This window comes from Hyalella azteca, unplaced genomic scaffold (assembly GCF_000764305.2).
Source record: "Hyalella azteca isolate HAZT.00-mixed unplaced genomic scaffold, Hazt_2.0.2 contig11291, whole genome shotgun sequence".
Classification (NCBI taxonomy): domain Eukaryota; kingdom Metazoa; phylum Arthropoda; class Malacostraca; order Amphipoda; family Hyalellidae; genus Hyalella; species Hyalella azteca.
Genome location: NW_025941292.1, coordinates 1 through 22930, shown reverse-complemented (window position 1 = coordinate 22930; position 22930 = coordinate 1). Strand labels below are relative to the sequence as shown.

Sequence of the window (22930 nt, the reverse complement as noted above, 5' to 3'; positions counted from 1 at the left end):
TTTTATGTACGAAGAGCGTAAAAAACGATCGTAATCTTCAATCAAATCAAGTTAATGTAACTATCACTTCTCTCGTCATCGGCCACGTACAGCCAATCAAGTTAGCTGTATAATCTTACGAACAACTCGCCCTTCCTGTTAACATTGAGCGCCTGCGATCGACGTGGATTGTAGAGCTTCAGGCGCATTCAAAACGTCTTCTGAACGCTTCAGTGTCCGAAATAAACAGGTCCCATAATTTGAGGGTTGCCTTCTTTTTGGCGTTGTCGCAGGGGCGGGACTTCAGCCGTGCATATCCTGACTCCAAGGCGGGGGCTATATAAAAGCCCACGCTGCAGTCTCACATCATCATTCGCGTTTCAATCCTCGTGTAGTGAGTTGCAAAAACTTCAGCAGCAACATGTTGAGCATTGTAAGTAGACCCGACTTCTCGACTTTATGCACCTGCAAATGTAGATTAAAGAAAAATTCTCCAATAACTCCAATTTCTTTACGATTTTTACTAATTGTAAATACTCAATATACGTAATATACAATAATTTGCAGACGCTAGTTTTACGGAACTTAATTTAATTTTTATACAATATATAACATCCCTATCGATGTGAGTCCACACAGTTAAAATCAACCAAAAAAAGTTCACTTCCTAAGTGTCACGACTGGAAACATTCGTTGTCTACCGTCAATATTTAAGCAGCGACAATCGTTCCTTGCTAACTTATTTATCATACGTTTGCACCTTGCAAAGAGATCAAATCTCCAGGCATGATTGTAAATCATTTTTCATAAATTTGCTTTGAAGTGAGGCAAGGACAATAGGATCAGTAGGTTACACTCTTGAGACCGACCACACCTAAGACATGGGTGAGGAGGTTGCTGTCCTTTGGCCTTTTAATTGCAATCGTGTCCTCAGTTTGGTTTACGATCAGTTTGGATCACCAATTTTAGTAGATTTAGTTACATTTAGTCTTAGTATTAATTAAAAATGCGTTTATTTATTGGCAATTGTCATCGTTTTGTAGGAATAATTTGGAATTGACATGAGTTTAAAAAAAATTTTCGGTGAAAATACAGTTTTCTAAGTTCAGCTAATTACTATTAGGATCTCACATGACTCAGTATAATATAAAATTGCGTTTTATTGCGCGTAGAAAGAATCATGGATGCAATATTGATAAAATATGAATATTTCTGTGATATAAATTGTACTATGATTTTGACGATTAATTTTTTTTTCAGGTCTTCGTGAGTGTAGTCCTTGGACTGGCCAGTGCCGCTCCCCAAGGTTTTCCTCTCGAGACGTCCGATGTGCAAGCCGCTAGAAATGCGTTCATCAACGAATACAACCGTCTAGCCGCCCTCGCTGCCGCTGCTCCGGATATTCACATCATCATGGCCAACCGCCGACTCGATGACCCCAACCTTAACATCATTCCCCACCACAATCACGTACAGGCTCCCGTTCAGAAGGCCTTCCCAGCATTCAACAAATTTGCCTTCTCCGCCAACCTTGGCACCAACCAGCAGTTTGTTCCTCAAGCAAACACATTCCCCCATCAAGCCGGACACTTGGCCGGACATTTGGCTGGCCACCAGGTCGCTGTTCCTCAACACACATTTGCTCCTCAGCCCCACGCAGGACCCATCCAGAAGTGGAATGGTCCCTTAGCTGACACAGTCCCTGCAGGAGTGCACGGCCTCCCCACCCAGGTGATGGACACTCCTGAAGTCGCTGCTGCCAAAGCCGCTCATTTTGCTGCCCTAAACGCTGCGTACCAATCTGCCCCCAGACGAAATCATTTTTAAGCATTATGTAGGAAACAAATGTTACCTGTTATATCGATCGCACACATTTGTACACCTCGTCTTACACTTGAACTTTAATCAGTTCGTTTTCTATTGTTGAATCTGTAGTATGTTGTTTTACCGTCCCTCCTTACTCAGCCTTCCCCGTAGAGAGTCCCTCATCCCTCCCCAAATCTCCTCAAAAATTCGATCTCTTTACCCAAGCTCATCGATTCAACAACAGAATAAGCTATCATCGAGTCATTGTTTTGTAGATGTGATTTATTTTATTTGCCATTCAAGTACACAGGAAAATTCAATTATTGTGTTTTATATTCCATAAATAAAAAATGCGTGTTATACCAAGAAAAGCTGGTAAGTAAAAATCAGTCAAGACTGCTGCGAGTAGAAGCGGATAATCAGCAAGGCTCTTCGAGAATTACCTTTATTAATCAGCACAGGAGAAACGATGCTCATTCTGCCATAACTATTTCAAACAAAGACACGCTTTCTGCTTTGAAACGCAAAAGGCGTACATGGCCAAGGTGTCTAGCAGACTAGCATTGAGATATTAGTGGAAAATAGACAAATCGTTTAGAAGATTGAGGTAGATGGAAAATTCTTGAAGATTTATAGATTCAAAGCAATCCCAAAGTTTCGAATGAGCTCATATCGGGTGGGTTAAATTTGCTCTTAACGCATTCAAACTCCTACAAGGTTCGCCGTAACTGCGCTCGTCCATGACAATCTTAATTTTTATGATAATATAGCTGTTTATATGCAATCTGGGCATGTTAAAACATTAATAATTTGCCATGTAAATTTATCATTTAAAGTTAGAAAATCAATAATTAATCCTGTACCGCCTAACATGAGGAACCGGAGAATATTGTCACATGCCTACTTCCCAAAATGGATACGTTCTAGTGTGCGCAACGCAAAATGACTTGCACTGATGGTTGCCGCCACGTACGATAACTTTAAATGTCCTCTGTTGCGTACAAACGTCCCCAGGTTGCCACACTCAATAGTTTACGTATAATTTAAGACGTTTAAGATTTAATTTTTAGGGCATAAACCCTAACAGAGAGTGCAAGTTCAAACGACTAACGAAAACACAAGTCATGTATTGTAAAGAGAAGCGATCGTAAATCCATTTCATAAATCCCCTGGGAGTAAACCCCTTTGAGAGGGGTCAGAGTAACCGGCGAGTTAATTAATCTCCCAGTAAATACAGTAAGATCGACTGGTCGCTGGCAATGCATCAGCCACTAGAAAACAATTTTTAAAAAAAATTTTCGGTGAAAATACAGTTTTCTAAGTTCAGCTAATTACTATTAGGATCTCACATGACTCAGTATAATATAAAATTGCGTTTTATTGCGCGTAGAAAGAATCATGGATGCAATATTGATAAAATATGAATATTTCTGTGATATAAATTGTACTATGATTTTGACGATTAATTTTTTTTTCAGGTCTTCGTGAGTGTAGTCCTTGGACTGGCCAGTGCCGCTCCCCAAGGTTTTCCTCTCGAGACGTCCGATGTGCAAGCCGCTAGAAATGCGTTCATCAACGAATACAACCGTCTAGCCGCCCTCGCTGCCGCTGCTCCGGATATTCACATCATCATGGCCAACCGCCGACTCGATGACCCCAACCTTAACATCATTCCCCACCACAATCACGTACAGGCTCCCGTTCAGAAGGCCTTCCCAGCATTCAACAAATTTGCCTTCTCCGCCAACCTTGGCACCAACCAGCAGTTTGTTCCTCAAGCAAACACATTCCCCCATCAAGCCGGACACTTGGCCGGACATTTGGCTGGCCACCAGGTCGCTGTTCCTCAACACACATTTGCTCCTCAGCCCCACGCAGGACCCATCCAGAAGTGGAATGGTCCCTTAGCTGACACAGTCCCTGCAGGCGTGCACGGCCTCCCCACCCAGGTGATGGACACTCCTGAAGTCGCTGCTGCTAAAGCCGCTCATTTTGCTGCCTTAAACGCTGCGTACCAATCTGCCCCCAGACAAAATCATTTTTAAGCATTATGTAAGAAACAAATGTTACCTGTTATAGCAATCGCACATTTGTACACCTCGTCTTACACTTGAACTGTAATCAGTTCGTTTTCTATTGTTGAATCTGTAGTATGTTGTTTTACCGTCCCTCCTTACTCAGCCTTCCCCGTAGAGAGTCCCTCATCCCTCCCCAAATCTCCTCAAAAATTCGATCTCTTTACCCAAGCTCATCGATTCAACAACAGAATAAGCTATCATCGAGTCATTGTTTTGTAGATGTGATTTATTTTATTTGCCATTCAAGTACACAGGAAAATTCAATTATTGTGTTTATATTCCATAAATAAAAAATGCGTGTTATACCAAGAAAAGCTGGTAAGTAAAAATCAGTCAAGACTGCTGCGAGTAGAAGCGGATAATCAGCAAGGCTCTTCGAGAATTACCTTTATTAATCAGCACAGGAGAAACGATGCTCATTCTGCCATAACTATTTCAAACAAAGACACGCTTTCTGCTTTGAAACGCAAAAGGCGTACATGGCCAAGGTGTCTAGCATTGAGATATTAATGGAAAATAGACAAATCGTTTAGAAGATTGAGGTAGATGGAAAATTCTTGAAGATTTATAGATTCAAAGCAATCCCAAAGTTTCGAATGAGCTCATATCGGGTGGGTTAAATTTGCTCTTAACGCATTCAAACTCCTACAAGGTTCGCCGTAACTGCGCTCGTCCATGACAATCTTAATTTTTATGATAATATAGCTGTTTATATGCAATCTGGGCATGTTAAAACATTAATAATTTGCCATGTAAATTTATCATTTAAAGTTAGAAAATCAATAATTAATCCTGTACCGCCTAACATGAGGAACCGGAGAATATTGTCACATGCCTACTTCCCAAAATGGATACGTTCTAGTGTGCGCAACGCAAAATGACTTGCACTGATGGTTGCCGCCACGTACGATAACTTTAATAAATGTCCTCTGTTGCGTACAAACGTCCCCAGGTTGCTACACTCAATAGTTTACGTATAATTTAAGACGCATAAACCCTAACAGAGAGTGCAAGTTCAAACGACTAACGAAAACACAAGTCATGTATTGTAAAGAGAAGCGATCGTAAATCCATTTCATAAATCCCCTGGGAGTAAACCCCTTTGAGAGGGGTCAGAGTAACCGGCGAGTTAATTAATCTCCCAGTAAATACAGTAAGATCGACTGGTCGCTGGCAATGCATCAGCCACTAGAAAACAATGTGTAGCTTTTAAACAGCTGTGTGATTTCGATTTAGTACAAAATAAATGAAAGATGAAGATAAAGTCGGGTGTTAGCTTGAGATTTGCGGCTTGGTCTACCTAGCCGGGTCAATCGCGAATATCGTGGCCGATCGGTGGCCACCCTGCTCAAGCGGCCGATTTATGAGGCCACCTGTGCTCGCCGGCCACCGCGGCCAGCCTACGCCATGAGCCTACGTATTTCAAGCAGTCTGCTTCACATACGTACAATAGCGACTCTACTATCTAGTTTATAATGACAACAGAGAAATTTATTTATTCATATCTTTGATGTACGACTGTACGTATAATTTACTTCAAAGGTGAAACAGATATACTAAAATATTACTTTTTAAATCAGTTCATCTCTTTAGGTTTACCGAGAACAGACCTGAGACCACCAAATTAAATTCTTGTTCTGAGAAGGCAACGTGTTGTGTAATTTGAATTGCGCACAACTTCCTTGCAAGAAATTTTGTTCAGATTTATTTTATACTTCATTTTGATCTAAGCGGTTTTATTTAAAAATACCTATTAGTTCATGAATGATGAAAGTTTCACATGCTATGAATGATGTCCCATAGAGCCATACAGTTGATCACTTCTTAATTCATTTGTGGCGCCATTACAGGACTCAAATTTATCTGTGCTGAAACTGCGATAATGAACGCGCGTACTCGCGCGCCTACATTTCGTCACACTATCGCTGGTCAAACTGAGTTCAATCTGCCTAAAAAAGCGTATCTTTAAGTGGTCCATTTTTTCTAATATTCAACCTCTTCAACTGAGTCGTAATAGTTTGAGTCTTCAAGAAATGAAGAATAATAGATTGTTTCGCCAAATTAAAGCGCAGTTAACTGCGTAAGATTTCAACATGGCTGCCACATGGCCTTAACTTCTGAAGATTAAAAACCTAATTGGCGTGCGACTATTTACAAAGTACCTCACTAATCTTGTCATTCTTATGCTTAAGTTCATAAATAATCCTGATTAGTTATTTAAAAAGTTCAATAGTGTGATTTTTCATTTGTTCTCCAATAGGTTTTTATATGCAAATTGTTTGAGATGACTTAATCAAACAAATGAGAGGAATCCGCAGAGATAAAACCTTCAAACATGTCTTTAACGCTTCATCTCTGGACCGATTGGCTGTTTGCAAGAAACATGTGAAAATTTCATCATTAAAACGATCAAAATATTTATTTCTACGCGATAAAAAATTTCGATCAAGTTTATTGGCTTTGAATAACAATTTCTTTAAAGTAAGCAAGGCCATGGCAATGCAGTTCAATCACATGTTTATCGAGTGTTTAGATTCTAAGTCCTCATTGAGTAAAGAACTTGAGGCCAAACATTTGAAGGAATTAGTGCTACTTCATTTAGATTTGATACAACAACAGGCTGAAGATTTAGCAGCCAGAGATAAACTTATCAAGGAACTGAAGGAAGAAAATAAGAAGGTAAGATATTGTCACATATTTAGCATATTGAATAATTGAAGGCTACCTAATAAGCCTAAGGGCATTTAAGAAAGTTTGTTTTGCTTTCAAATTTGTTAGCTCAGTGTGTAATAGGCTACCTGCTGAAAGTATGAACTCTGAAGCAAATGTCAATATCATTATTCATTAATCATGGTTGGTTGAAGTAGCTAGACCACTCAGTGCTTTGTTCCCTTCCCTATAATGGAATTCTTCTACTTAAATTACTGTTATTTAGTTAGGTATCACTGAAATCTTGTTCCAAAGTGACAAATTCTCACAATCTCACTACATATGGAAATGCAATCCTGCAGCCGGCAACAGCTCTATTGTGTACTTTTAATTAGCAGTTAGCTTACTAAATTGGATAGGAGGTAATTCATCAAATGGGAATCTTTTTACTCAAAAAAGAAACAGGAAAGCTCCAGTTGCAGTTGCGGCTCAATAGGTTGATGTATTAACCTACATGCCACTGATGCCACTGCCAGACTAGGACTAGGAAGTACCTAGCACCTAATGCCACCCTACCTATGACCTCCTCATGCTTCCAACACAGTTCCAAACTTCCAAGTTCCTAATATCAAATTCAAAATAAATAATATAGGCTACTTTATACTAAATTAATACTTTGGAGTTTAGTCATGGGCATAAATGATTGTTTCATGGGTGATTTTTGTAAATTGCCAATAAAAATAGGCTGTTTCTTTTATTTTGCACAGAAGAATTAAGAAAATGCAAACAAAAACTTGAAATTTGCAAGATTTACAGGCATTTTTGTCCAATTTAAGGGTGGCTTCTGCGGTTCTGCCCAATTTTCCAGTGTTTTCTATTGGCAGCCTGGCAGTGGCAGGTCAGGTCTAGTGCATTGTCTGCTGAGTAGAAAATTCTGTGTGACATTAGAGACTAGAGAGTACAGCTTACAGCATTATCATAAACCAATCAACTACAATTTTTAACTAGATCAGGGTATTAAAAATGAAGTGGTCTCTTAACTTTAAGAAATACAATAGACAAATTGACATAATTGTGGGAAAAGGTGAAATTGACTGGGCACAGGTGTTAACATCTTGTTAACCTGTGGCTTCTGCCTGATTTTACAATTTGTCTTGTGCTAAGTTATAATTTTCCTTGCTAAATAAGTATTAGTTATTCTTAGACATGTGAAAAAAATCGGCTAGTAGTTGGATGCTCTTTGTGAGCATGATATCTCATCTGATCTTGGTGTTAAATTTCATGAGTGCATTGTCCTGATTATGTAAAGTTTGGAACCATAGGACCTTTGGTCACATGCTCATTGTGCTGTGCTATAGTACTGGAATTATTGGCTCCACCAATGTCAAGTTAGGATTGAAAAGGAATTATTAAATTTCTTATTTCAAAATTTTGTCTTTTTGTCACAAGAGAAGTTCCTTTGATGCTTCTAAGCCATGTTCTAACTTCTAAATGCATGCAGATGCTATTTTTTTCTTCAAAGTTATTATCTTGTCTCTTAGATTCTACTTTTGATAGCAGAAAATTGTGTTAATTTTATTCATATTTTTCAGCTGCGGGCTTGCCTGGATTGTGAAAGAAATCAGAAAATATCTCCAGTTAAACTTGGAGTTGACTCAGTGACCACAAAAAGTAACAATGCTGCAGAAAAGGGCTTGTGCAAGGAAAATACCTGTGCCAACAATAATAACAACACTCGTCTACCCACAATATCAGCAATATCAAAAGGCATTGAAAAGAATGAAAAGCAGTCTACCTCTGAAGGAGGGACTGCTAATAATATTAGTCTGTTATCATGTAGATCAACTCAAGATAAAATTGCACATCACTCACCTGAAACAAATAGTTCTAGTAAACACAGAGCAGTTTCACCTAGTCTTCGAATATTACGGAACAGCTCCACTTTGGCTGCTCAAAAGAGTTGTGTTAAAATTGAAGGCTTTGTTGGTAAGCCTTTATCTGATTTATCAGTTCCAATTCGACACTCTCCAAGATTGGACCAGGTTTGTGGAAGTGACATCAGCCCCTCAAATGATAATCAAGAAAATGCTAGTTTTAATTTGAGTCAAAGTACAAATCCAATAAAAAGTGAAGTTTGCAAGAGCATTAACACAAATAGTAGTGCGCATGCGGCTCAAAGGCGGCATTCAAAACTTTCTCTTAATAGCAGACCTAGGTCACAAAATTCACAAGGCATCTCAAAGAAGTCCACAAGATCTGATACCAGTTGCAGTGAGGTAGATAGCAGTGATGGTGAGGGTTTACCTGAGTTGGGCATACCACTCGACTCTAAGAGAGAGTCCTCATCTGCAGGGCTTGTGGCTTCCAGACAACATCCTTCCACTACCAATGCAAAACGGAAGTCTGATGGTCAAGACATTGACAATACAAAGAAGCAGAAACAAACTCATGATGGTGCCATTGTTGAAGACTACTTGAATCAAAACCTTCATTTAGTTGGTGCTGACAGTTTAAATGATTTATCTGATGGCACTGTAAGACACAGCCTCCGATCACGAGTCCCAGCCAATGAATTGTGTGGAAATACTACTGAAGATTTGTCCTTTAAGAGTGAAGTCACCTCAGTAGAGGGAAGGAAACGGTTACTCAGGCACACTAATCCTGATGTCTTTGAAGAAACTAACGGACAAGTGGAAATATCACCGGTTTACAGTAGTGGAATCAACTTACAAGAACATGAAAATGTTTTCTTGAAAGTAGCTTCTGAGGCAGCAGCCAAGTTGAAGGAGCAGAATGCTAGAGGTTTGTCAATAACTGGTTCTTTGTTGTTCATCCTCACACGAGTATTTGATTTGATATAGTTGTTTCAATATTTTTTCAATATAAAAATTTGATTGTCCTGAGAAATCAACTACATTTATTTTGGGATTTATAAGTCTAAAGGTTTTTCTCATTTCATGTACCTAGTAATTTTCAAGTCTTGCTTCAATGTGAAATGATGTATGTGGTGGCACCTAAAGAAATTGCTCTAAATTTCTTCAATGTTTGTGCAGTTCCAGTATGTTCTGGACGTGCCGTCCGCAGCAAGGAGGGCTACCTCACGACAGAGGAACATTACTTCCTGCCCACTGAGCCTCCCATGGACTTGACAGACCCAACTGAAGCCAGTCTCTCCATGGAGACAGACTTGCCTCCACTCAACAAGCTTGTCGAGGTCAGGACTTGTACTTACCTAGATTCTAGAGAAATGAAGGCCTTACGTTTTGCGGCATTGATATATTTATTGAGTTGAAATGAGCTTATTACATTCTGACATACTTTGGGCCAACAACTTGCATGATAAAATTAGCTGATGACTTCCTTGTACCTGCAAGCAGTGATTTCAGGCAAGGTCACAGTAAAATAGTTTTTCTGAAGTCAATGAAGAGCTGTAAGCTCTTTTTAGCACATTTTCTCATTTATGAAAAAAATGCACTATTGTGCTCGCCATGTCCGTCTGTCTGTCTGTCTGTCCGTCCGTCCGTGACCTCAAGTTATCGTCGACGAGAAAATGCGCTCTCTGTCACTCACTGCAGTGAGTACTGAGTTATATTTTTTAAAAATCGACTTATGTTGAACTATGTTTATCCTCAATTTACCCATTAATTTCATAATGTGTAAGAATTTTTTGTTTAGAATGTACATTAATGTACCCAAAGTGACAGTAATTTTTCCTTATCAGATCCCTCGGTGGAAAGTGTCGGTTCTGACGCCCTTGTATGTTATGGAGGGAACAGAGAATCTGGAGGATGAAATATTCTCAAAACGTCATCACAAGCTTGAACAGGATGAGAAACGTAGAAAACGGTGAGCGTATACTCCAATCTAGTGACTATTTCAGATTTCTTGGTCAATAATTGTAATCAATTCATGCTTGTCCCCAAATCCAAGTGCTTGTCCTCATCGACTTCATGTAATCACCTTATGCTGGTGTTAGATCACACCACTTCCAGTCTCCAGTATCGTGACGGGAGTGATGCTTACATTGACTTTTTCATCGTTCTCATTTTGCCACGCAGTCAATCCACTAGCCATCTTTATGCTTTTTCTGTGCAATATACATGCTTATCCAACTTCCATTTCCTTAAATCCAATCCTCTGCTGATAATTTTTGATGGATTATTGTTTATTCATTATTTCGTCTTTTGTCAACAATGAGTTAATTTATTTAATTTTGAATATATATTTTTTTCTCAAATTTGTAGTAAGAAATATTTTATTCATGCATTAATTTTGTAAATCTGGTGATTGAGTTGCTTCTAAAAGATTTTTACTCTGGAATGGTAAATCATCATTGCAGCAGTATCATTATGAATTTATTCACAGAATATTCACTTGCAGCATTGCTCGTTTATTCAGCCCGGTTAAGTGATTAATGCTACATGAATTGAAAAAATGATGCAGCAATGGTTTTTAGACAAATTGAAATTGTGAGCTTTCAATTAAACTGAACATTGATGCCTACAAACTATGTTATTGAGAGTGTTGACAGAGGTACGTAGTTTGATGCTGATGCCTGCTTGTGCATATACCATGATGTAATATGGCAACAACGAGAACAATGTTGATGCGACAGGCGTCGTGATGCCTGGGAGCTGGGGAGACGAGGGACCAAAAATTTTTTTAATACTATTTAAGAGATTTAAATAAAGTTTGTCCTTTGTTTTCAGTTGGGATCTTCAACGTCTCCGCGAGCAACGTCAATATGAAAAGCTGCGTGAACGCTATGAGGTTCGCAATTCTGCTGTACCGTCAACATCCGCTGACCCTGAGTCCTCATGTGCCACTGGCACCCTCTGCCACCTTCACTCAGGGGCCGCATGCTCCTCCACCACTTCATGTACCGGCAGTAAGCTTAGTGGCACTAAAGGTGGAGGTGGTGCTGGTGGAGTGTGCATCGGTGCAAGTGTTGGCAGTGGGGCAGGAGGAAGCATTGCGGAAGTTGGTTCCCTGTGGCCCGAGCCATGCAGCGCTATGTTCCTGGAGGTCACTGACAAAGTTCCTGTTTGTGCTTTTGGTCAACCATGCGCAGTGTTGCCTCCTGTGTGAGTATTTATATTATGAGTAAATAAGGTTGATATTTTGCCATAAGATGTGTTATATGGCCGGAAGGTGAAATAACGCCACACGTTTATTAAGTTTATGACAAAACAATTTTAATTTTATCCACACACACAACTAAGAAATTGAAATATTCCAAAAATATTGGCCTTAATATCACCTCACACACGAGCGTAGAATAATATGGAAAATATCTGTATTTCTTAATCTTTCACAATACGCACTATTTGAACTTACATTGATAAATTGAATCTATTCATATTTTTCAGTGAGTTCAGCCTACCATGGCTGACGGGCGGGCAACTGGAGAACACTTTAGTGCGACGCAAGCGGCGTTGAGCTCCTCACTCCTTGATGACATCCATGGCAACTTTTCCTTAATATCATTCCGTTTCTCTGAACCATTTACGTGAAACGTATCTCTGAACCATTCATCTGTAATGTTTCTGTGAACTATTTCCCAAAGAAAATTATTTTTGACGAGCTTCGGTCAATTCTAGTGGCCATATTCTGATTTTACAGCATCTTTGTATTGGTTTGATTTATATGTTTTTATTGGCTTTGTATGATCCGCATTATATCATTTCAAGCTTAGCATCCTTTTCCCTATGTTCATGCTTTATTTATGAATTCATAAATTTTATTCTTATTTTGATCAGTTTCTAATATCACTACCTCTTCTAGATCCATATCTGATTTCTATGCCTTTTTCGACTGATGGAATTATTCCGCCTGTGTGATTGATGGTAATGGATGTTTAAGAAAAATTCTTATGTAGAATTTCCTTTTTCGAGGCATTATTAGTCTAAGGGAGATACGATTCCTGAAATGTCTGACTTTCTGATATTTAGTGGATGCTTAATATGCTCTGAATCTTCTGGAAATTATTTTTTACTCTTCGAATATTCACAAGGGCGTTACATTTTTGTTTGTTTTTACTACTAGATTATTAATATGTCGCGCAACGTTTCAAATTAATTTTCATCTTTAATCATTACTCATATAGATAGATCTTGCCTGGTGAAGTCATTCGACTAATTAGACAAATAAATCCAATTCACTTTTTTGCAAAATTCTGCTTTCATTCTGTCTTGATTGCTTACGATCATCTGATGATTTAAACAAAAAAAATTTTTTTTCGCCTTATTTTATGACCGAGAGTACTGAGTGTTTTTTTTATAAGTCGTTAAAAATCATTTAAATGATGCCAGCCGCCCCTGTTGTCTTATTGTTGCTCTCCCGTCAAAAGCCACTTGAAATATGCGTGTCTCTTTCTGTTGTTATTGTATTTGAAAAACTTTTTTCGCTTGTTGACACCATTTTTTAATTTGTTCAGTTGTTTCAAATGTTTCCTGCATTTTTGTAATGTGGATCTATATGGAAGATGAATAGTTTCGCATCACAACTGACTCAGGTTGACTTACTATGCTACTTGATTGAGGATGACGTACTAGCATTTTCGAGTATATTTTACCGTTTTTATGCCCTGGTAGGACTTCTTCGTGCCTATTGCAAGTCTTACTAACGAGTCGCTAGTTGATGGCTTTTGATGCCATTCCTTCGCTATCTCATGCGCAATTAATTTTTTTACAGCAATACCTGCGCGGTAAATTCTCACTACTATGTTTAGTGCGTGGGCAGTGTTGGACTGCATATTTAGAATGCTTAATATTTTTATTTTGTCGTAACCGTAGAACGGATTGTTAGCATCGGTGCTACAGCAACGTCAGCCGAGTTTTAAACTTTGAAAGCTTCATTGCTGCGAAAATATGCGGTAAAATAATCGTAGGTCGGACGTCTTTCTTTTCATGTGGCACAGAAAATTTTTATTCATCTTACATGCCTTGATCGCATGGTCACCTTTTCCAGTCAAGATTTAAAAGCCTGCACGCGTTATGCCATTTCTTCTTCTCGGCTTCCTAACAATTTTCTATACAAGTGTGATGTGTTCAAACTTGATATCAGCGTTATGAAACTCATTCTAAATGAAAGTCATTGATCTCGGGTGTATAGTTGCCAAGTAAAAGTGGGTATATAATTTCCGTCTGATGAACCGATCATTCTTGTGATGGAAGGACATACTGTGCGGTCAAGTTATCCTGCGAATTAAGTACATTGATTCCTAAACACGAAAACATTATATGGTAAACACTAATATGTAGGTTAGACTTAAGGATTAACATGATCTGACTGTGATTTTAGCTCTTATCGGGAGTAAAATAGAGCGTGAAGATACGATAAATCACTGCATTTGATACCAGCTGCACTGGTATTTCAGTTACGTTCTGCTTTTAACTCTAATGAATTTTCGTTTGAAGTGCGCTGTGAAAATGGCAGATTTCTTAGTTATACCAGGGTCGTTCAGGGAAATTCGCTGGCTTCTGTTTTCTGGAACATTGCAAGTAATTAAAAGAGTATCTATCGACGCCCGTCTTTGCCATATACCAACCCGGCAAAGACTATGCATTAGGGATGAAGGATGTTGAAATGTCATCCTATACCGGAAGTACATCCTGCTTAGCCGATGACCACGATGGAGTGGACCCGTTCTTGAATGGATCAGTTGCTTTATTTACGTCTGTCGACAAAACGATGTTTTTCATAGCAACACGAGTTCAAAAGTTTTTTCTTGACTGCAATAGATAATTCAAAGGATAATAATCTGTAAATGGGCGGAACCCCTCTACTAATGTCAAATTTATTCTTGATCTCGTGAACAGTTTTGTTATTCGTGATCGCGTGAAAACAGTTTTGATGCCTAGTTCCCAAAACAAAAAAAAAAAAAACTCTTGGCGTGAAAGTAAACAGGCACTTAATCAATATCGTCTACGCTCTAATGGAGACATAAAATTCCTGATAAAAGCTGCAAGCATGAAGTCAAAGCAAGGTGCTCTGTATATCTAATATCGGATCTATGAAATTGACCACAAATTACCTGAACAAAATGCAATAATACTCCAACGAGAAACCAGTTTCAGAAACTATGAAGTAATGCCCAATTTAATATAAAAGACAACTCAAATAAACAACAAACTAGCATAGCTTACAAAAAAATAGTCTTGACCGTAGTTGTCGGTTTAATTTGTCTCCAGCTGCGTTTCGAAGGTACCAGTTCTTGGAACAAGGATGAGCGCGAATGGTAGGGGAGCAAACTTTGTGATGTCTCTGCTATGGTCTTGTGTAACAATACTACGGCCTTATGCAAGTGAAAGCAGGAAGCTAACATAAGAACTTACATGTGAAGAGTCAGAGAAGGAAGACAACACCGCGAATACAAGAAGTAGAATCTGATGAAATGCTGCAACGAAAGGCGCGCAGAAGAAATTTACAGCAGGAATGGTAGAAGCAGCAGCATTGAATGAGAAAATGCAGCGTTAAAGTCCTGACGAAAGCGACAATACCAAGAAGCATCACAGATGAATAATCTATATATACCTTAAAGCTAGATCAAAGTAGTGAAAAGATGAATTATTATCCAAGTGTTGCTGCACGAGCGCCATGTGCATCAGGAGCACCTCGTCAGAGAATATCGCGGGTGAAAAGATGCGTTATTCTAGTAAATACAGCGCAAGATTGCGAAACAATTATTTGGTTAAAGAAAAACGAGGAAATCTATCATACAGAAGAAGTTTACCCTCGTCAGCATATTACGCTTGTCGAACAAAGGTAAAGATATTCATCAGCAGCGAATAGTAGGTTTCATAAGCCGCGTACAAAAAGTTCCACCAGTATTGAACTAAAACATTAACAGGGGCTAAAAGATTACATCAGCCGTGAACCGAATAATTCACGATTACTGGAGAAATTTTTCATAAAAAATGATGTTACACCTGCAACTTGACGTTTATTTAGCAGTGAAATAGTTATTTTATCAGAAATTAAAATGAAGCTTCATCGGTTGTGAAGTAAACAATAACTATGTAACTTGACTTGCCATGGAATGTCCAGGTACATGAAGCCCTTTTATTTTTTGAAGAGGAGGCATTTTGCAACTGATTGATGACGATTCAATCAAAATAATCAGACCACAAATTTGAAGAGAATGTGCAGTAAATCGACATAAAACATTCGATTTCGAACAGAAATTCCATAATTCAGTGCTCATTGAAGCAAGTATTTAAGCAAGTCCCCGTAACACACGTTTCACGGACTCCTTACACTGGTTGAACGTGAGAAACGTGCACGAGGGGTGGGAATACATCGTTAAATATCCTAAATGAAAATGTCCACGATATTTGGGGATTCTACACTAATTATTAGCATATTGATGAGACGCTAATATGTAACATCTGATTTACGATGAATTTCTAAGGAAATGCTTTGTGGCAAAAAACTATCACAGTTTTACAAATTGTTCAACCGAGAAAAAAAATATCAAGTCAGATAAATGCAAGTTTGTAGTGAGAAAATCTTCATTTATCTTCAAATAATGATCATTTTCAAAGAAAACTTAGAGTCAACTGTCTTAATGACAGAAAAGTTGACGAGATAAAGAGCAGTGCGATTTTTAGCAACGTTGCTTCAATGCTAAAATCTATGTTATCACCGACGATAACCAATAGCTGTGAAAGTAATCAGAAAACTCGGTAAGATCATTATAGGAAAACAAGATCATCCCCAGTTCAATAGTTGCTTTCCAAGCTTTAGTATAATTAACACACATTGGTTATTCTTATTCTGAATTTAATAGCTGTTAGAACCCACTGCAGCTTCATATTAAGAGAAATATATCGTACTTCGAGCTAACAGCCAACATTGGAGTTAAAAGTTCTAAAGTGAACATGCAAAGAGTCCTGAATTCTAAGGCACAAGAAGAGGATATATTCTTTTGAGCAGCAATATTGCAGTTGGCAACTATTTCGAAACGTAGGTATCTATACGGAACTACGCAACACTACCAAAAAAATCAGCAATGACACGCGTGCAATTCAAATCAGCACGCCGCCGACGGAAGGTTGTCCTTCTTGTCTAGTTGATGCCGAAGTTGGTTTTAGCAGGCAGCGTGGATTTGTCCAGGTCATCAAAGTACGGGTGCTGGAGGGCGCGTTTTGCCGAGATCCTCCTCGTGGGGTCGTAAATGAGCGTTTGCTGTAAAGCGAGGGCAATTACAACTAAAAATACAATGCACCGCGCACACGTTCACAGCACGTAGTAAAAATGGAGCATATGCGCCAAAGAAACTAACAAAATATTATGATGTGACATGTTTAGAGGAGTTAACAACAATTTACTTCTCGACCAGCTGGGTTACTTACTCTCAGGAGATCTATGCCCTGAGGATCCATATTTTTGACGCTGTTGTTTAGGCTGTCACTCGTCCATCGGGGGAAATTAGGCTTGTAGTCCGGCAACTGCGACACTCCAGGCCAGAGCTCCTCAGTGGGTGTTGTCAAGATGCTGTAAAATAGTTTATATTTAAATTCCAACCTTAACCATTGTTAACTAGAAGTGGAGATTGTCTGCTACTATAATTACGAGTAACCTACATCGATTAATGAGTTGCACTTGTTACCTCTTGAGAAGCAGAATAAATTTTGGCTATGATCAAGGGATTTTCCTTATAATGGACAATCCGTGAAGGCGGTAAAGTGCAACTTCTGTTACAAGGATGATGTTAAATCTGTTTCTTGTGATGTTATCATGAACGATAATAAGGTTCTGAATATCTTGACATTACAAAAATATTAATACTACATAGAAATGTTGTCAATGATCGACGCTTCCAACAACCCAAGTAATTTAACGGGAGACCAGCTGGCAGAAAGTCAATCAAGAAAGAAGATTTCGACATTAATTATCTAAGAAGAAATCATCCTTGGCTCATACAAATAAATTTTAGTGATTCAAACATGCACTTGAACATTTATCATGGTAAACACTTTTCAAATGTTAAGAATACCGATCGTTCAATAGATGGCTTTGAAGCTAAAGCTTAAGCATAAAAAACTACTTCAATTAACTTCGAAACAGTAATGCAAGAAAAAATAAAAAACCAAACATTAAAAATTTGAAGAATCAGAGAGGAGGAAAAATCTGAAAAGAAACTTTTTGAACAGCTCACAAAAATTGTCAAATACTGACCGGAATATCCTGAAGAGTTGATCAATCTCTGAGTCACCGTGGAATAGGGGCTTTTTTGTGACCATCTCTGCAAATATGGAACCCAGAGACCAGATGTCCACAGGGCAGGAGTAGCGAGATGAGCCCAACAGAACCTCAGGCGCACGGTACCACAGAGTCACCACCTGGGCAAGTCAAAATTGATTTTACTTTAAAGTGAAACAAACAAGTAAGCGTTGCATTTACATTAATATATTTGAACTTAATCACTGCTTAAAATATACACTTTAAATAGCATACAATTAGGATCCAATAATGTTAATTAATAGTGTAATTAAAGTTAAAAATTCTGAGCTTACTTCATGGGTGTAGACCCTGACAGGGATCCCAAACGCCCTTGCAAGACCAAAATCAGCAATTTTGATCACACCTTCTTCATTGATGAGTAAATTTTGAGGCTTCAAGTCCCTGTGCAGAACGCGGCGTTGGTGGCAGAACAGAATGCCCTGGAACAGCTGCAATCAAACCCATAGATATTTAAGTATCACACTAACCGTTTATAAATGATAACTCATGATGAAGGTGATTTTGTTGGAATTAAGTTATGAATGAAGTATTGATAAAGTTAGCCACTGAATTTAGTGCACATTTACTAACAATAAAAAAATATACCTATAGCAATACAAGCCATGCTGAAGTTACAACAGCATAAAGAATAAAGATACACAGAAAAATATATGGTGAACCATTGAATTTTGTGCACATCTATTTACTATGAGAAAACGTAAAGCAATACATGCTGAAGTTACAATATAAAGATACACTAAAACCAGGTTGGAGTCCAGACCTGATAGCAATAGGACTTGACCAGCTTGGGATCCATGTAGACGTCCCAGCCAAGCGAATCTATGTATTTCTTCAGGTCCATGTTTAGATACTCGAACACAAGGAACAGCTTGCTCTCCTGCATAACCACGTCCTCAAGACTGCAAATAAACACAATCATTTATAATAATTAATTTTTTAAATAATTCAGGGATAGGCTCAAAATACAATATAGGTTAAAAAGACAGAGTGGTCTAAGATAAATAAAATTGAATGATGATGAACATTCATGAGCAATCAAGCATCTGCCATATTGGACTTACAAATACTGTTCTCAAACAAATGTGACTATTAAGTAATGTAGTCCTACCAATTGAATTAGAAATAGATTATAAATAAGTATTTACAAATTCCCACTAACAAAAATCTATAATTGTGTTAACAAAAATTATGATAATTCTCATTTAAAACAATAATAAACTCTAAAAAAATATAATTGCACTCAATTATTTGAAAATAAAAAGTTCCATAAATATATGCACACAGCAAAGTAGAACCAAAAGCCAGGAGTGCAAACTCACAAAACAATATTCGGATGCTGCAGTTCTTTGAGTAGTGAGATTTCTCTGATGGCTGTAGATGGGACTCCCTCCTCTTCATTTTCAAGACGAATCTTTTTCATGGCAACAAGCTTGCCAGTTTTCTTATGTTTGGCTTTGTAGACCACGCCATAGGTGCCCTCACCCAGCTTCTCAATGCGTAAATAATCCTCCATTGCTTGAACCTGAAAATATAATACACATTTTTTTTTTGCGGGAGCAAGACAGTACCCATATTCACACAGGTACAAAAAGAAGGCATTATTGCCATATTTTGGAAACTATAAAGCATCATGATTATAGAAAAGACTACATTTAAGTCAACTTCCTCTTTAACAGTGTATGGGTAGGCATCTTTAAAAAGGAGTTAAAGCCTGTCTGACAAGCTGGATTCCTGAGGGGTATCAAATTAACCAGTACACAAAGCATATTTGGCACAACCACACAACCAATAGCAGTCTAGAAAGAATGACATCACAATCCCAAAACCAATCACAGTCTGGATAAGATAACATCACACCCAACAACCAATAAGTCAGCAGATGGATAAGCATCCACCCAAAAATAACAAAAGATCTATGCAGTATGCACTATCCTAGAATTAAATAAATTAAAGGATATCATTGGTTTCATGCTCAAGTTTTTAGTTATGCTTGATAGTAAAGTTGATACAACTACAGCCCAATATATTATTTTCTCTTTTCAACACCAATTGACAAATTGCTAAAAAATTAAAAATTACTCAGGAAGAATCAGTCATGGAAACAGCTTGATCAGAAACAGAAGATTTTTGGAACAGAAAATATTTTATATAGCAGTTGAAAAGAAATATACCAGTTGAAAGAATATACCAGTGAATATTTTGCAAGCCACACATTAGTGACCAGCCTGCAATCCAAACTGAAAATTAGGCATATGCAGAAGCCACATGCAAATGAGACAAAAATATCCATGAATCTGAATTAAATTAGTTTGACCAATTCACACCTATTTTGAAGATCAGGCTGCCATCCAGGCAAAAGATTCCAAAAAATCACAGGATGTAGAGTTTTGTGAATGCATCACCAATTTTTGCATTTGTGGACTTTGAGACCAAATATGTTGCTGGTAGTAGCAAAGATGTGTTGTTGGCAGTCTTCTATATGCGTTCCAAACATAATTTCCTTCAAAATTCTTACAGAACCAACTTCAATGATCTTTAACACGCCAGGTGTTGCAGTAGACAATTGCACTGCAACAAAAATTACCGAATTGTGGATTGTGTTTTGCAGACTCATTCAACAAAATGGAATCTGTAAATTTTAAAAGCAATGCAGCCACTGGTGTACCTCCTGTTCCACAGTTAGCATCATCAAAGATCCACAAATATCTAAAATGTAATAATTTAAATCCAAATGTGTGTGAAAAATCTTCTGAAGGTGTAAATTTTGCAGCTGATGCGTCATCAAAGCTCTTCAGATATTCACCCACTTACAGCAACCTGGCTAAAATTGCAGCTTTGATCATTTATCCCATTTTTTACTGAAGAAGTTTGTAAAGGCCATGGCTCATAGCCCATAGCAACAGGGGCAATTGGCCAGATTTATGGGTGGATTCTACCCAATTCTCTACTTAGCCTAGGTATTCACATAAAGTATTCATAAAGGGGTAAAAGGACATTTGCCATCTCCAATTAGGCTACTTCAGTGAACAACAAGAAAAATGGCACAATTGTACCAGGTAGGGTAAACGCGGTATATTCCGTCACATTAAGGACGCATCGAGAAATGAAAAACTATAAAAAAATAACCGTATGCGTTACTCAAGTTCTGTTTGCTTTATGTGACTCAAAACACCGCACTACCTGTCAGCAACAACGAAACGTCACAAAATGTTGCCATATTTATTTAAAAGCCTTTAGAATGGAAACCTACCAAATCCCTGTCTTTCGTCACTGTGTGTGGCAATATTCAGCATGTGGTGAGGCGTATTCCGTCCGCGCTTCAAATTCTACTGATACGTAATGCCATCATCCATGTGTTCGAATTCCGTTTGCTATGTGAGCTGTATTGGAATACAACACGGCTTTGAATTAGAACACTAATGAATATTGAACACTACTTAATTACGCTTTTAATTAACAACTAATAAGCTTTTAATTAAGCAAATTTTAATTTTTGTACACAGCTTGAAACGATCTGTGTGTGTCCAATTCAAGTTGTGACGGAATTAGTTTTCATGTGTCTAAATCCATTTCTCAACCTAATCATCTATTAAATCTTAATTTATTTACCACTTGAAATCAGCGAATACAAGTATACTTAAAGGATTCCTAATATATTCACAGACGTATTTAAAAGTCTCAAACCATAATATTCTTCCTATACGAACAGTTATTCACTATTTGGTAGAGCAAGGTCAACTGTCAAATTTGACACATTTTTCGATGATCTCACTCACTCACTGGGTAGCGTGCATCGTCTCTCTTTGGATCTCAATATTTTCCCACTAGATGGCCAAGACCTAGTGTTTTGGCATTAGTTTGACGCGCAAATGTATGACGTCACTCACCATTTCAACCATCAACGAACGCATGGAATGATGGAACTAAAACAAAGCTTAATATAAAGGAAAAACTAAAGAGGTGACAGAATTACCCACGATGACAGAATATACTGCCTTTACCCTATTTCGAAAATTGAAAATCAGCAATGGAACAATTGTTTATGCCTAAAAATTTCCAACAAATTCAGCCTTATATTTCAGACTAAAGTGACCTGGATTCAACTTTTCAAGGTGATCAGCAAGCAGGGTTCAAGGCAAAGGAGATTCATTTCAAATATATCAGTCAAAATTTAAAGGCTTTGTTTTAGGCTTTCTACAGCAATTATGACTTATGAGCAATATGGGCTGGCCAGTCACCAGTGTAGGTACGTACCAGCCTGAAGCCTCCACTTTTGGGTTTAGGCTCCAGGTCCAGGTAACCAGTTCAGTTCCCAATTCTAATATTTCACCTCTTAGAATGTCACACTACATGATTTATTTTTGTTTTTTGTCTATCCGTTTCACTAGAATACCTATCAATCACAATAGAAGTCCGTCCACCCATTACACATTTTACACTAAATTGACAATCAAAATAAATGAGTAAAATGCCAAATGTGATCATGAGACATCTGATCTGATCAAAATTTTTACAGGGTTACGGTATTCAAAAAGATTACACTTAGGTACTTATAAGTTGAATGAAAATATTCAACTCAGTACTCACCGTTATCGAAATTATTCACTCAGAACTTTGGCTGCTAATCACAGAACGTGACAAAAACGTTGTCAGCTTATATTGCAATATTCATAAACTTTGAATAAAAACAAGTCGCATGCACATTTCAAAGTTACTTTTGATACCGTCTAAAATAATATTAAACTAGTCACCGCAGTTCAGCTTGCCCGCCAGTACCGCCTACAGATCAAACTGGCCAATGAGAAGGTGGTTTAGTTTCACCAGTCTACATTTTGACATCAAAGAATAAGTCAAGCAGCATCTCAAACAAAGCAAAACTATTTCTAGAATTTAAAAAGGACTTTTTGCTTCAAAATTCCCAACTGTGTTTACTTCGTTACTTACTTTAAAAATTAAACTGTTGACCGACAGTAGGAGCAATAAAATAAATGTAACACTGTTCTGAATACACTAGGAAATAGGAATTAGTGATTCTCCTCTCGGTGGCCGCCAGATCGGCCGGAAATTTGTCTTAAAGGTGCTACCAAGAAAAAGCCAATGTAAGTGATTGATGCCTGTAATTTCAAGACAAAATTCAGCACTTCAATAGTTACACTACGGTGGGAATCACG

At 38.0% G+C, this 22930-nt stretch overlaps 3 protein-coding genes across 3 annotated transcripts; 2 read left to right on the top strand and 1 right to left on the bottom strand.

The window, feature by feature from the left end:
* Positions 1-332: 332 nt before the first annotated feature.
* LOC108669093 lies at positions 333-4127 on the top strand. The gene is made up of 3 exons (XM_047882788.1): positions 333-412; positions 1240-1791; positions 3258-4127. Exons 1-3 carry the CDS (start codon positions 401-403, stop codon positions 3828-3830), a joined length of 1137 nt encoding a protein of 378 aa, XP_047738744.1. The 5' UTR covers positions 333-400; the 3' UTR covers positions 3831-4127.
* A 1769-nt stretch (positions 4128-5896) lies between these two features.
* On the top strand, positions 5897-14038 carry LOC108669096. The gene is made up of 6 exons (XM_018156383.2): positions 5897-6542; positions 8105-9314; positions 9566-9726; positions 10234-10358; positions 11222-11596; positions 11882-14038. The coding sequence occupies exons 1-6, from the start codon at positions 6165-6167 to the stop codon at positions 11949-11951; spliced, it is 2319 nt and encodes a 772-aa protein (XP_018011872.1). The 5' UTR covers positions 5897-6164; the 3' UTR covers positions 11952-14038.
* Positions 14039-14296: 258 nt separating this feature from the next.
* LOC108669095 (cyclin-dependent kinase 1) lies at positions 14297-22578 on the bottom strand. Its single transcript, XM_018156382.2, has 7 exons — positions 22347-22578; positions 19079-19281; positions 18520-18658; positions 18032-18187; positions 17694-17857; positions 16868-17009; positions 14297-16700 (listed from the first exon to the last, which is right to left on the bottom strand). The coding sequence occupies exons 2-7, from the start codon at positions 19270-19272 to the stop codon at positions 16581-16583; spliced, it is 915 nt and encodes a 304-aa protein (XP_018011871.1). The 5' UTR covers positions 19273-19281; positions 22347-22578; the 3' UTR covers positions 14297-16580.
* Between the last annotated feature and the right edge of the window lie 352 nt (positions 22579-22930).